Source organism: Podarcis gaigeae (assembly GCF_964106915.1).
Source record: "Podarcis gaigeae genome assembly, chromosome: 9".
Lineage (NCBI taxonomy): Eukaryota > Metazoa > Chordata > Lepidosauria > Squamata > Lacertidae > Podarcis > Podarcis gaigeae.
This window is the reverse complement of record NC_139685.1, coordinates 22533162-22548951: the sequence shown is the minus strand read 5'-3', so window position 1 is coordinate 22548951 and position 15790 is coordinate 22533162. Positions and strand designations below refer to the sequence as shown.

General features: G+C 43.6%; 1 protein-coding gene across 1 annotated transcript; it reads left to right on the top strand.

The window, feature by feature from the left end:
* Positions 1-9297: 9297 nt before the first annotated feature.
* Positions 9298-14224, top strand: SHISA3 (shisa family member 3; the record flags this gene model as incomplete). The annotated part of the gene is made up of 2 exons (XM_083755092.1): positions 9298-9598; positions 13439-14224. The coding sequence occupies 2 exons, from the start codon at positions 9298-9300 to the stop codon at positions 13882-13884; spliced, it is 747 nt and encodes a 248-aa protein (XP_083611218.1). The 3' UTR covers positions 13885-14224.
* Positions 14225-15790: the final 1566 nt, after the last annotated feature.

The following is a 15790-nucleotide window of genomic DNA, read 5'->3' as shown; positions in this document are numbered from 1 at the left end:
GTGCCTGGAACCCCCAGGAATCTTGCAGAAAGTGGGGGGAGGCACCCAACTTTTGTAACAAGCAATTTATCATTGGAAAAGTGACTGGGATTTGAATTGGCTGCCCCATGCTTTCAGAGCTGCAGAGAAGAACAGGCTCATTGGTTAGCTCGCACCCGGCCGGCTTCTTTTGCTGGGAGTGCCTAAGCCTCTCCAGCTGTTTTTTTGGCCGTCAAATGAGCCTGTGTCCTGAGCTGGGAGCCTAAAGCCTATTCTCGCCCCATTCATGAGGGCAGTCATTAGAATCACTGTGGCTGCTTTGTGGCTTAAAGGCTTTGAGTCTAGCCCATGAAGACATTCCAATGGCTAGCCTAACATTGGATCCACAAATACCTGCCCACTTATCAGGCAACTTCTTGATTTCTGATGGTCTGTGTATGGGATGCCATTGTCACCAGTGAGGTCAGCCCCATTCCTCACCATGGATATATGGATGCACCACAATGCCTTAAACTCACCGAGAGTGTCATACCAAAACTGCAATTCTTAGCAGCTTTGCAGCAGACCTTTCTGTCATCGTTGATAATAATCAACAGATCAGTCCAAGCCACTTTAGCACTGTAGTAATGAAGGCGATTGGGGGGGGGGGGGCTGCACAAATTTTAATGCAGGAGTTTCAAAATTTCAAACAATATCCTAAAAAGCAGCAAATGCAGCCATGCAACATACGCAGCAGAATCCTATCTACGTTTGTTTCAGAATTAAATCCTGCTGTGTTCAATGGGGCTGACTCTTAGGTTCATCAGTTGGCAGAGCTTTTATTTTTGCTATTTAAGCCAAACACGGAATAATACTTACCATTTACATAGTTCTTAAATGCTATGTATAATATGTGGATATGATCAGGCCAAAACTATGTATTTTTAAGTTCCCTTGATTTCAATGTGATTCAGCATGTGCTTACTTTTTTTAGCTGAAATCAATGAAATTGAAATGTGCTTAACTTGATTTGTATCATTATTCCCTTACTCCTGCAGTCACCAATGTAGCACCCTCAGGCACCCTGCCTCTACCATATTATATCTTTAAAATGAATGAATAACATCTTTGCAGGGATTGTTTGGCAGCTGGGTTGCCTTTCTTTGGTCTGTTTTATTAGTTTTGGGGTGTGTGGGTGTTTTCCCTGTTTGTAGGGGGAGGAGTCTTGAGCATCAGCAGTTTTTCTTCTGTGAAATGGGTATTTTGCAGTGCCCACAAAAGTTTAACCTGACATGTAAAGTTGATGTATACTTTAATCTGTAATTTTAGCTTATCACGTATACTTTTGATTTTATTCTTTTGCTTTTTTATAAACCTATTTTTAGTGTGTTACCGGAAAAATCCGAGGGCTCCCTTGGACAAAACAAAGACACCAACCAGGATAACTTGGAGCAAAACAGCAGCCTGTAGGCTTGGCCTTTATCGAACTGTCCTGCTACAGTGTCGGTTTTTGACTATTTTAATGTATTTTTAAATTCTTCTGTTAACCACTTAGAGGCTTAGAGGTACACAAATTCTGTTAATTAAAAGAAATTTGCAAATACGTTTCCAGGCCCAAAAAGGTTGAGGAGCCCTCTCTTAGAACAACGTGATAAGGTAGGCCAGTGTCTAAGTATTGTAGCCGTGGGACTGATGCAGAAAGATGTTTGTGGCTGCAGTAAGATTTGAATGGAAGGCTTTTAGGCTCAGTAACAGCTCTCGTTCTTAGCCATTGTACTACCTGGATTCCCAAGAAGAGCTGGAGAAAGCAATGAAGAGGAAGAGCTCTGCATAACCCCAAAGTTTGCCTGCACTAACATGAAAGATCAGTTGGCCCAAGAAGCGGCAATGTCTTGCTTGGTCTATAATTCTTGACCCAGCTGCCCAAATCAGCAGACAATTACTCATCCATTTCTGCCAGGGATTGATGTGTCTTTGTTTTACTACAGCAGCACCTTAAATACCAATTTGCATTCATTTTTGACAATACCATTTTCCTTCCAGTTTCACTTGGAGTGAAATTTCAGGGCAACTTGATATTTCTCCACTGGCATTCGAAAAAGCATGGGCAGAATTTCAGATGCAAAAAAAGATTCATTCGCCCTAGCAAAATTTCTCACGGTGGGGCTTCTATACAACCACCTCAACTCATGCTAAAAGGGTCAGGAATGAATTAGACTTTCATTATCATAAGACTGCCTTTTTGTCCAGGCTATTTGTGGGTTAGAAACCCATCGTATGCTTATCTTTGTGAAGGAAAAGCGATGGCAAGAAGAATTAGAACAGCTCTTTATCAGCTGCAAACAAAACAAAACAAAAACCAACATTTGAGGAGAAAAGCAAACTTTTCCTTATTTCTATGATGACACAGGATGGAGAGAGAAAGTAGACCTCGCATTGCAAGGAGCTTGAGAAAGCAGCCGAACTTTTTTTTTTGACAAATATGCTGCTGGTCTAGAGAGTTTTATTGCTGGTACACAGCACACTTTGTTCTTTTTTGTTTCCCTTAACCTGCTGGTGGTTCAAATTAGCGACGCAGGCATCTGAAATGTTTGACAAGTGGTCAGATGAAGAGATCCACACCCATATTCCCACTGTGAAATGACGGGAGGAGATTTAAGAGGAAATGAAAATAAAATGCATTTGCCCCTGTTCCGCCAGATAGGGTTTTAAAAAACACGGCACACAGGGACTAAAACCATCCAGTGGAGTTCAGTGATAAATTACCAAAGGTGCTGAAATCTGCATCAGCCTTTGGCAAGTTCCATTCTCCTTGCTCTAATTAATATATACATGCATTTTACAATTAGAGAAAGGAATGGGACATTTTCGCTGTGATTCTTCTTAGTGCTTGGTTTTTCCTAATATTTTTTCTAGGAGAAAAAAGGATCAAAGGGGCCACTAGAACAGACTTGTCAGTCCTCCTTAGCTTCATTCTCTGTGCACCTCGGTTAGAAAGTAAAGATGACACATCTGCTGCAATCTTAAAGAGATTATGGGAAACGTTTCATATAGAACATATATTATCACCAGGAAATAAGGTATAAATACATGAGTCCTGGTAATAAGAACATTTGAGGGTATATTTCAAAGCATGATCTGAATATTTATATTATTTTTACTAAAACAATACATTGTTATTTGACATAATTCGTATGCCACTTAAAGAGTAAAACTTCTAAGCAGTTTACTGAAACTACTGTATTTTTTGCTCTATAAGACTCACTTTTTCCCTCCTAAAAAGTAAGGGGAAATGTGTGTGCGTCTTACGGAGCGAATGCAGGCTGCGTAGCTATCACAGAAGCCAGAACAGCAAGAGGGATTGCTGCTTTCACTGCGCAGCGATCCCTTTTGCTGTTCTGGCTTCTGAGATCTTGTTTTCCTCCTCCAAAAACTAGGTGCGTCTTGTGGTCTGGTGTGTCTTATAGAGAGAAAAATACGGAATTTTACTAACAGCAAAGATAATATTCTCAGGGATCAGCCTATTCTCCAGAAGGCGATTTGGAGGCTGGAAGAGTCTTCTAACTACATCTTTATGAAAACCTAGTCAGTCCACCAAGAAACAGATAAAAGTGTCTCCAGAGGGCCAAATCTGGCCAAGGGATGCCAGAAAAGGTAAAAGACTATTTTGCTGGGAAGTGACCTCCTTAAAGAGAAACTCACTTTCCCCAATAATGGCACTGCCTATATCAAGCTTACTGCTTAGAATAGCAGGCCAGGGCATCTCCCAGTGAGAAGGACCTTAATGCTTTGCTCTGTGTGGACCCCTGCCTCCTGGGGATTAGCTTGCCAAACAATTTGCTGCTCACAAAGATATTGCAACTACAAGGCTATTAACTCACAAGGGATTCCTGTGTTTCTAACTGGATGTGGGTGCTGAAGATGTGTGAAGAGCATCATAGGGATTTCTGCTGAGCAGAAATGTTTTGCATACATTACTGGGCTGGAGTACCGCATTGCTAAATTCAGAGCGTAGGTTTCTAAGGATGGCTGTATCTCATGTATTGTTTCAGAAAGTGTGAACCAGGTTAAGTTCACAGGTTTCCCAAACCAGCCTTCAGAACAGACTCTGAAACTTTTCCAGAAGGAATTATTCCACACTCCAAACAATGCTCATCCACCAGTGGCCCTTGAGAGAGACAGCTCTGCCCCACAGTTGCCATCCCGGAAGCAAGAGGGGTACATGAAGAAACCAGTAGCTGTGGTCTTGGAATCTGCCAATAGTCCATTGGGGGGAAAGGTAGCAGGAGCTCAGTTCACCCATGCCTTCTTCAAAGCAACCATAAGGCAGTAAAATTGTTCAGTATGGACATTTACAACACACTCCTTGGCCAGTGCTTCCCATTTCCTGCTAGTGTCCTTCCCCAGCCACAAAAGCCTTATTCTGGGGAAGGAGCATAGGACAGCAGGCAATGGAGGAATCCCTTGGAAACCAGTGGTGCCATTTGAGTAGAGCTTTCGGGCAGAAGTCCAGATCTCAGTTCAGCAGAATGAGGAGTTCCTAAACGCTGCAAGGGAGTCATACACACCATCTAAAGAGGGTGACCCCTTAAATACAAAGTCTAAAACTACTCAACAGGCAATAATAGCTGTCTTTGTTTTTCTTTTCTCTAGTGTCCTCTTATTGCTCCTTTTCTCAAGAATGTATAGTGGAGATGCAGGTGACCCAGGTTTCTTGGTATGTCCATTAGTTCTTTATTCATTCTAGAATGCTGTTGGGGCAGGGAATGGGGGGAAAGTAGCTTTCCCCAAGTCCTCACATCTCTGTATTCACCCCAACTCTAGCTGATGCTCAGAGTACTCCTATTCTGCTCCACATATACATGTTCAAGGCAGACAATTTCTTTCCAAGAAGTGTGGAAGCACTAGCAGCCTTTCTCAACCTGTGGGTCCCCAGATATTGTTGAACTACAACTCCCATTACTCCTAGCTATCAAAGCCAGAGCTCAGGGATGATGGGAGTTGTAGTCCAACATCTGGGGACCACAGGTTGAAAACTGCTGCGACTAGAGGATGGCAGTGCAATAGTGGTTCTGCTTGAAGGTAGCAACTTAGATGCAGCATCATCTAGGCTGCATAACAACGCCACCACTGGACACAGTGCTTGGTCATGCTGAGGGTGATATAGTTTACTAAACCAACCCTTCTTCTTAGAGGGTTTCCCAATCTTACTTTGCCTTTTGCAAAATGCTTAGTTCCTACTTGATTAACTTGCAAATCGAGGAGTGTTTTTGTTCGGAGCATTCTGTGTCAATAAATTGGTGTGCGTCAGGTTCAGACAAGGGCGTCCCGCTACAGACCTGCCGAAATCCAGGCTTAAGCACCGTTGGGAAGTCTTACAAGACCTACTTGTGCGGGCTGGTGAATTTTCAGTGAATGTGATGGAACTGCATTGTTTTCCTTTGTTCCCTATCTGAGTCTTTGGCGTGGGGTGGACATCCATATAAAACGACAAAACAATTCGCCGTTGACTCAACGTGCCTGAAAATGGACTGACAGAGTTGCTGGCAGAAGTGGGAAAGATGTCTTGTTTTAAAAATGCATGGAACGGGGAAATCGGCCAATTCAAATATGTCATACTTTGCTTTGTTAATATTGCAATACTCTTCTCAATGGTTTAACAGGATCACTAGGCCTGAGCCTTGGAAAGAGACAAATAGCCCTTAAGTCATTATTACAAAAGGCTTATCTATGGAGATGCAATGACAGAAGAAATACTGTGACAAGAGTGCATAGCAATGTAAGCACCAGAGCATTGCAAATAGGAAGTGACTGGGAACCTGCCCAGTTAACAACACTGCTCTTTGTATGACAGCTGTATGTGACAATTACTCGGGACAGCCAAACAGGAGACAGAAAACATATTAGAAACACAGAACAGCTCTAACTCTTGGTTTCTGAGCAATTTTCAGACTGGATTTGACTTTATGCATGTATTTTTATGTATGTATGTTGTAACCCATTATTTGTCAAAGCAAATCACCAAGCTCAAACTCCAAGAAAATTCTCTTTTTGGGGGATGGGAGAGATGAAATATGCTTATGAAATCTCCTGTGTTACTGGAAGATACAAAGCTAAAAAGAGAATCCAGGCAACTGGACTTTTATCACAAAAGCTGCATTTTGTTAATTATCTGTATTAGTATGTGTGGCACACTAACTACTGGTATTAGTATGAATATCATTAGTAATACCTGAATGACATTATAATGCCAATCTATTGAATTTATAAAAGTGAAAATATAGAAGAAGCCAAAGTAATCAACTGGGACATTCCCCGTCATAATTGCAAACCTACTATTGACCAAATCAGGGAAGAAAGACAAAACAAAACAGAAAATGGACAAGATGTTCTCTCTTAGACTTACAAAATATAATAGGTTAATTTGCATTAGTACATTCCTGCTTGCATCTCCTTTTTGCTTTTCCCCTTATCCCCCTGCCTCCCCCAATCATTTCTTTTAATCATTACCTCATTTACTTTTCCAGATTTGCAAAGAACCTTTATGCAAGAGTCTGTTTCCACAGACTTATCTCGACAGTGGGTTGTTGTATACCTATAAACACTAGCATTATCATTAAGTTTCAGTTACTCATCTTGCCCTTTCTAACTGTCCAGATTTGTTTTAGGCACTGGAGAACAAGTAGAGAAAGGGCAGAATGGAAGATTGTCCATTGCAATTAATTGTTGGCCCCACAATGTCTGCATTGCTCCAGTTCCTAATATATGCATATTTTCTTTTTTCTTATTCTATTCCCCTCTTCTCAACAGAAAGCTGAAGAAAGACCAGGCAGACATTCAGAATTAACTCCATCTTTTTACTGAGGTAAATAGAACATCAACTTTGTCAGGAGGAAGACAGCTTAGCTTGTTAGATACCACTGAGAGCTTTCATCCAAGGGTTCCCACTGTGTGATAAGCAGCCTAGGCACTTTTTGACTTGATTCACGATTTATCTGGAACATACAGAAATAGGCTTTCCTAAATATTTACCTTTACGGCCTGTCATGCATTCCATAACCTGCTTGGTTTGTTGTGCAATACCAGGCTCATGAAGTGTCCTGTTTAGCAGATTAATTTTATTAAAGCAAGTTTCTAGTCCTTCAGACTTTTTTTTTTTAATGTTGGCTCAGTCTGCATAGATTTCAGAAGCCAAATGCAACCACGGATTCGGTTCCAAGTGGGAAGGGTATGCATGAGTCTTCCGACACTGTTAAAAAAAAGTAAGAAAAAAAGATTGTAAGATATGTCATTGAACAAACAGCTTGACACCATAATGGCCACTTGTTTTTGATGGACTTCTGGCTAGGATTTCTCCCCCTGGGGCCTCGGGCCTCCTTCCTTGGAGGTTTTTAAGCAGAGGTTGGACTCTATCTGTCATGGAAGCTTTAGCTGAGATTCCTGCCTTGCAGGGGGTTGGACTAGATGACCCTTGGGGTCCCTTCCAACTCTACAATGTTATGATTCTATGAATTGTTTCACACATTGCAAACAAGCTAACACATGCTTGTACTGTGCATGCATACATACTGTGCACATGCCAATCCCTGCTCCTTGGCCTACGGACATGTTTTGCAAGGGGACCTTTCGCAGGCAAAAGTGGATCTTATAATTCTCCCCCCTCCTTTAATCATACCTATTTAAACATTTTCCTCCCATTTTGGCTGTACCAAACTTTTAAAGAGATGGCTACAAAAACAGTTTTGGATGAGGTGCCTCTAGGCAGGTCTGACACAGGTGTTTCAGCCTGAGGGAGGCATGGCAAGTGCCCTGAGCGAGGACAAAACCCCACCCCTTTATTGTTTTTGCAACAATTCTGTTTTTATTTATTATTATTATTCTGCACCCCCGGCACTGTTCTAAATGCATGTGTGGGACAGGGAAGCAAGTGGCTCTGTGGGCCTGGTTACAGCTCTCACACACTTGGGCCTGCTTAAAGCCTTGCTGGAAAGAATTGCGTTTACTTACATTTACACCCTCAGTTACAGTTTTCTATGTAGGTAGCAAGATGTTTTTCCCCCAGCTGGAACTCATGGGAACTCAGTTCCAGCACATCTCAAGTGGGCATCAGGTGGGCACCATTGTCATTATTACAGACCCTCCAAGTGTCCCTATTACCCAGAAACAGTACCAGATTTACAGAAGCCATCCCAGTTTCTTATTTGATACTAGAATGCCCCACTTTTCCATCAGACATCCCTATTTTCATTGGTGAACTGTTGGAGTGTGTGGAGTTATGCGACCTCCCAAGCCTAGGAGTTAAGTAACCTTCACAACCTTTAGAAGACATAGAAAGGCAGCCCTATACAGGGAAGTTCTTTAAATGTTCCATGTTTTATTATGCTTTTATATATGTTGTGAGCCACCCAGGGTGACAGGGTGACTGGGGCAACCAAGCCAGATAGGCGGGGATATAAATAATAAATGTATGATGATGATGATGATGATGATGATGGAATAGGATGCCCCTATTTTCACGTTGGAGTATACGTAAATCCGGGACTGCCCCTGGGCAATAGGGACAATTCCTCGTTTATTGTTGTTATTAATTATTATTATTTTGCGCCCCCTTGCACTGCCCTCAAGGCCTGTTTGGGAAAGGGAAGCAGGTGGCTCCATGGGCCTTCTTGCCGCTCTCACACGCTTGGGTCTGCTTACAAGGCTGGCTGGAAAGAATGACATTTACTTATTGCGATTACACCCTCAAGTTATCATTATCCATGTCGTTAGCGGTTCTCTTTTCTCTTAATAATTAGTAAGCCGCCTTGAGCCCATCAAGGAAAAAAGGCAGGGTATATAATATATGTAACCACTATCATAACAACAGTTAGCATAGAATGGGCTGGCTAGAGCCTTGGTTCCCAACGTGGGGCAATTTGATTTTTAAGGGGGCAATTTGATTTTTAAGGGGGGCAATTCCAGAATGAGTTATCAACAGTTACAGTAATGGCTTTTTTGGGTTCCTCCACTTGGACAGGAGTTCACTTTTTGAATAATAAGCACTATATGTCACGTAGGGGGGGTGTCAATCAAGATTTTAGAGATGCTTAGGTGTGGCATGGCCCTCCCCAAAAAAGGTTGGGAACCACCGGGCTAGAGGACCCTCGTGGGCAAGGCGAGAAGGGCGCGAAGCCCTCCCTGAGGCGCTCTCGGAAGGGGGAGCCTCGACGCCGGTGGCCCAGAGGCTTCGGCGGGGAGAGGAGGAGCGGGAGGGGCCGGCGGCCTGGAGCGCCGTGCCCGCCTTCTCCCTCCTCAGGGGGCGCCTCGGGGTGGGCAGCGGGAGTCGCCCGAGGGTCGGCCATGGGCCCGGGCGCGTGGCTGCGCTGCCTGGCGCTGGGCTGCTGCTGCCTGGCCGGGCGGTGGGGCGGCCCGGCGGTGGCGGCGGCGCTGGGCGGCGGCGAGTACTGCCACGGCTGGGTGGACGCGCGCGGCGCCTACTCGGCCGGCTTCGCCTGCCCCGAGCGCTTCGACGCGCCCGACGCCGCCATCTGCTGCGGCTCGTGCGCCCTGCGCTACTGCTGCGCCGACGCCGGCGCCAGACTCGAGCAGGGCGGCTGCACCAACGACCCGGCGCAAGCGGAGCAGCCGGCCGGGAGCGCCCGTGAGTGTCGGCCGGGAACCGCCGGGCGGGGAAGGAGGGAGGGAGGAGCGGGGTTGGGTTGCGGGAGGGAAGAAGCGGGTTCCCGGGTGGCGTGGAAACGCGGACTCGGAGTTGGAAGGGGCGCCCTGGGCGGCATCTAGTCCACCCCCGGGCAATTCAGGACTGAATGCAGAGTTGGAAAGGATCCTGAGAGTCATCATTTTAATGTTGTGTTTTAATCTTGTTTTTAAGTTGTATTTCAATTAATTGTTTTATTCCTGGTGTTAGCTGCCCTGAGCCCGGTCCTGGCTGGGGAGGGTGGGGTATAAATAAAATATTATAATCAGCATCCTCGTCGTCATCATCTAGTCCACCCCGTGCAATGCAGGAAGAAATGCAGGGTGGGAAGGGATCCTAAGAGTCATCATTTTAATGTTGTATTTTAATCTTGCTTTTTCAGTTGTATTTCAATTAATTATTTTGTACCTGGTGTTAGCCGTCTTGGCTGGGGAGGGCGGGGTATAAATAAAATTTAATAAGGATAATAAGAATAATCATCATCATCTATGCAATGCAGAACTCCATGCAATGCAGAAGTAAGGCAGGGTTGGAAGGGATTCTGAGAGTCATCTAGTCGAACCCTCTGTGATTTCAGGAATCAATGTGATGTGTTCGGATCGCAAAGTTGGAAGGGACCCCCGAGGGTTTTCTAGTCCAGCTCTCTGCAATGCAAGAATTTCAACCAGATCATCCATGACAGGTGGCCGTCCAACCTCGGCTTAAAAACCTTCAAGGAAGGAGAGCCCATCATCTCCCAAGATTTGAGGCCGTTCTCCTGTCAAACGAGCTCATACAGTCCAAAAGTTACTATTAATGTTTAGTCGGAATCTCCTTTCTTGTAAATTGAAGCCGTTGGTTAGTAGCATCCAAAGCAGGAGAAAACATGGGGCAGCCGTTTAGATATTGGAAGATGGCTGTCGTATCTCCTCACAGTCCAGTCCTCCTGCCCTGGCGCCTATGGATCCCACTGCAAACCGCCTGTTTCGATTTTGCCCTTCAGGCTGTGTGGAACCACAAGCACCTTCGGGGAGAGCAGGCAGCTTATGTGTGTATTTCCTTGGGCATAAATTTCTGCGGAACTTAGTGCAAAGAAAGTGGGCGCAGGTTGGCAGCCTTAAATATTCCTCCTGTATGGGTCCCCACCACATGCCTTGATGAAAGGAAAATTGCTGGGCTAAATTTATTTTTCACGCCAAGCCCTGAGAGTGGCTGCTCAGAAGTCCCAGGACTTTATTCCCAAGAGAGTTTGGGTAGCATTGAAATCCGCCTGTCTTTCCGGAACGCATTCTAGCAGTTGTTGCAGGGTTACCTTTAATCTTAAGAAAACCCTGATGCCTTTTTCTAGCAAAAAGCTCACTGTGGTGTTTTAGAAAGCCGCTACATTGCATAGTCCTTGGCACTTAGCTATTCTTTCTTTAACAAAATTTTAGGACTGTTTAATTAGCTGAATTCATTGTAAAAGTTTTTTTTTTAAAAGTGGGGGTGTCTTTAAGTCTGTCTAGAAGTGAAGGGCATTTGCTACCTATCCTAGGAGGTCAGGATCTGCCCCAAATCAGATGTGGGGTCATGTGTGGCACTGCTATTTTCACCAGTTATTAAGGGACAAAGGCTGCAATTCTGTGTGCGTTTACAGAGAAGTATACCCCATTGGACACAGTGGGACTTCTGAGTAAACTTGCACACGATTGCGCTCAAAATGTTATTCACCAGCCAAGCAGGTGGGCTTGGTAAATCCTCAAAAATATAAAATCTGACAAGTGTTTTTTCCCTTTCTATTTCATGCTTTTAATCCGCTGAGAGAGGATCAGAGTCGCAGATAAATAGCAGAGCTCATGGGCGATGCTTGGGAGAACTTTACTGACTCCCTAGACTTTTAAAAAAGGGGTAGAAAGCAGCCCTTTCATGGGACACAAACATATTACAGAGAGATCACTACCTTTCTTGTTCAGGTACGTAGTATGGACTTACTACTTTCAAAGCTGCTATCTTGAGCAGTCAGTACTTGGATTAGAAAACCTTCAACCCATCATAAACTTTGCTGCTGTCCAGTCCAGGAAAGCAACTTCAATAAAATAAAATAGAATCCCTTTAAAGCCCACCCCAAATATACTGCAGTAAAAGAAGATGCAATACAACATTATTGCAACTTTTATCTTTCCTTTTTGTATTCCTAGATCTTCAGAATTGGATCACTGGGTAAATAGGAAAATATTCAGGTCACATTGTGAATGTCAATTGCTGGAAACCACAGGAGGGGAGAGGGCTCTTGTGTTTGAATACTACTAGCTGGTTTCCCACAGACAACTGTGAGAACAGGATGCTGGATTAGGTGGCCCATTGGCCTGATCCTGCAGGCTCTTCTTATGTTCTTCCTATTGTCAATGTCCCCCAAAGCACGTTGTTGATGTTTTGTAGGGAAAAAAACCCCAAACCCACCTAATTTGAAAAGAAACTCCCAAGCACAAAACAATAATACAATATAGAACAGTCCCCACTGAAATCACAAAGATTGACATCAAATCTAAGCCCCCATAACAAATAACTGTGCACAAGGCTGTAACCTTAACATTCAAAAGAGCAGAATTGCTCTACTATTCCTTTCAGAGTCAGGATTCGTGTCGAATCAGTGCACCTGCTGCCCCGTTTTCTGCATCTTGTAAAAAAATTGAAGAAGTTTGCAATTACATCCAGCAAATTATTTGCAGCCAAATTTGGGGCATCTTTCCTCCGACTTCCTATGAATTCGTTGGGACTTATTCCCAAGTTAAAGTGTGCCTAGGTTTGCAGGTCCATTCACCAGTTCCACTGAGTTCAGCAGTTGTCAGGACTGCAGACTTAACTCTGCAACAAAATCTTTATTTCACTGTCTTCATAAAAAGGCATTCTAGAGCTCTGGAGCTGTAGCGTTTTGGTTTAAGACATTTCCAGTTTTGGAATTTACGTGTTCATTTCATATAAAGGAGGGGGGAATTGCTGGAAACCAAAAGCACTTCCTTCACTCTTGAAAATAAGAGAATTATGCCAGGTTCTCTAGTGCAGTACTTTTCTTAGGACCATCTAAAAATAATAACCACAAGCGGTGAGATAGCCTTTTGAATTTCGCAAAAGTTTTTCTCAGGCTCGGTGTTAAACAGAAAGGAGAGGAAATGGGGAACAAAGAAAAAGGAAGTATTCTGTAGACAAAGTAGGTTCAGACATGCCAAGTGGAAAAAAATATTGTTGGAAATAGTTACTCTTTTAACAACAAACAACTTTCAAGTAAGGAAAGTTTCCTGAATGGAAATACAGGGTTAGAATGGCGGCTTGAACTAACTGGGGAATTCGAGTAGAGGGTGGAATCATTGATCGCAAACTTTTTTTTTTTTAACTTGTCCAGTGAGATTTTTGTTCCATGTGTAGAAAGTGGAGGCTGACCAGAAAAAAATATGGATTGGTGCAGGAGTTGGTTGAGATCTGACTAAGAAGAATTTAGATGCTTGCAGTTAGAATTTTAGCTGGGGTTGGATCCAGACTCAGTTTGTTGAATGTAGGCATCATCAAAATCAATCAGACAAGCTCATCTTAGCTTAAATTATGTCCCATTGATTTGATTGGAAACGAAGTGGAACTAATTTAGTCTGGCTCCAACCCATTAGTGAGTGACCCAGAGAATTAGTGTCAGGTATGCTATTAAGGCTGATTATTGTGCCATCATCTTTGCGAAGCCCTTTGTTCGAAAACGGAAGAATATAAGCAATGATTTTCTAATGCACAAAGCCTGGCTATATTCTGTTCATAATTTACTTTTCTTGTCTCGCTCAGAACCAGTCTATGTGCCATTCCTGATCGTCGGATCAATATTCCTCGCCTTCCTTTTCGTGGGCTCCTTTGTCGCCGTTTATTGCTGCACGTGTTTAAGGCCAAAGCAAACGCTGCCACAGCCGATCCGGTTTTCTCTCCGAAGCTACCAGATGGAGACTTTGCCAATGATCTTGACCTCCACTAGCTTAAGGACTCCATCGAGACAATCTAGCTCTGCCGCCAGCTCAAGTTGCACAGCCGGCTCTCTCGGCAAGTTTTCATTTGCCAGGCCAGAGTCTAGCTGTACAGCGGCACCTTCACCTCCACCTTACACGCCAGGCTGCTTGCAAATGGGCCACTCCGTCAGCCTCTCTCAGCCCTCTGGGTTTTTGGTGTCGGGACCATATTTCTCCTATCCTCTGGACTCCGAGCCGTCTCTAACTGGGAAGAGCGTTCCGGAAACTTAGCCAGAGCTGAGCGAAGCGTTCGAAACAGCGCTTTCGCTAAGAAGCACAATGGACTCCTGTGTTACGTGGTTTTCATTGTGGTGTTCTCTGCTTACAGAACTGAAAATAATGTGAATGGGTGAGTTACCCTTTAGGAAAAGTGTCAATTATTGCAGGAATTTTTGTTTGGCACTAGGACTTGCCGATCAGAAGGTTGGGGGTTCGAATCCCCGTGACGGGGTGAGCTCCCGTTGTTCAGTCCCTGCTCCTGCCAACCCAGCAGTTCAAAAGCACATCAAAGTACAAGTAGATAAATAGGTACCACTCAGGTGGGAAGGTAAACGGCGTTTCCGTGCGCTGCTCTGGTTCGCCGGAGCAGCTTAGTCATGCTGGCCACATGACCCGGAAGCTGTACGCCGGCTCCCTCAGCCAGTAAAGCGAGATGAGCGCCTCAACCCCAGAGTCGGTCACGACTGGACATAATGGTCCCTTTACTTTACTTTTGGACTTGTTGGAATAAAATGCACATTCCCAACTGATGTCAATTTGGAGCATATCTGCATTCAGAAAGTGTCACCTGACCAATTTGTGTCATTGTGTGAGTAAAGCTGCACATTCCTGCCTTGCAAGAGGGTGGATTAGATGATCCTCAGGATCCCTTCCAACTCTACAATTCTATGATTTTTGTGATCCAATATGAGCAGAGTTCTGGCGGATACAAGGAAAACAAGACATTAAACAACCACATTGTTTGGATATTTTATTTAGGCAATAGGTAGCATTAGTGATGGTTTCAATGTGAACATATCAGCTCCAGATAGTGGGATATCTGACTGGATCGTGCCCTGCATTTTGTGTGTGTTTTAAATATAGGCTTACCTTTAAAAAATTCACCAGAATTAGTTTCACTTATTATAAAGGGAATAGCTTTATTCATAGATATTGGAAGATCATGTCACTAAAAGAACAATAATAAAATGAAAGAAAATTAATGATTATAAGCCCCATTTTTAAAAAAAAATTAAAAAAGGGTATCTTAACACTGAATTAAAGACACTAACCAATGCCAACATTTGTAGGGCCAGGAAAAAAGTGATGCACTGTTTTGAATGTGTGATAGCATAGACCGTTGTGCTAGGACAGTTTCACATGTGACAAGATTGCTGGGTATTTCACTAATAAGCAAGCTTTAACTAAGAGTTTGTACAAAATTTCTCACAGTCAGGAGAATAAGTTGTAATAACATCTAAAAGCTATACTGTACAGTAATTTCACAAATGTGCAGTGTATAAAACATTAAAATGCTGAAGTAGCCTTGCCTATTTATTGAGTTTTTGTCCTGTGACTTAGAAGACAAAGCTGGGTAAATAAAAGTTTTATTTTGTAAAATAATGTTTAAGAACTGTAACTTAAAATGTATTGACAAGCTTGACAATGTTTTGTAGTCACAGGTTTTCTCCCAATAAAACGCTCCACGGCTGAAACAATATTTTGGTTGTCCAATATGTTTATGTTTTGAATTAATGGAAACATGGGGTGGAATTCAGAGTCGCACTAGGGAGACTGTTCCATTAGGCCAGCAGAGATGCTTCCTCTGATAGAGCAATATCCCCTCTCCGCCCCTTGTGAGCTGTTTGGGGGGTTCTCCTGACCCCCACAGAGCTGTTTATGGAGCTTGTGGGGAGGAGGGAAACCCCCATGGCACTAGTGGGACTCATTATGCTGGCTCCCACAAGCATAACTAGTTTACTTTCCTACAATTGCCAATATTTCTGAATTGGCAAAATGGCCTGTAAGACTGCTGAATTTATTGGCCTGCTGAGAGTCCATGAAAACTTTTTGCACAACTTAAAATCAAAATTAACAGGTGTGTAAACTATTTACACTGGGGGTGGCTGACCTTTGCCCCCCCCCCAAAGTTCCTAGA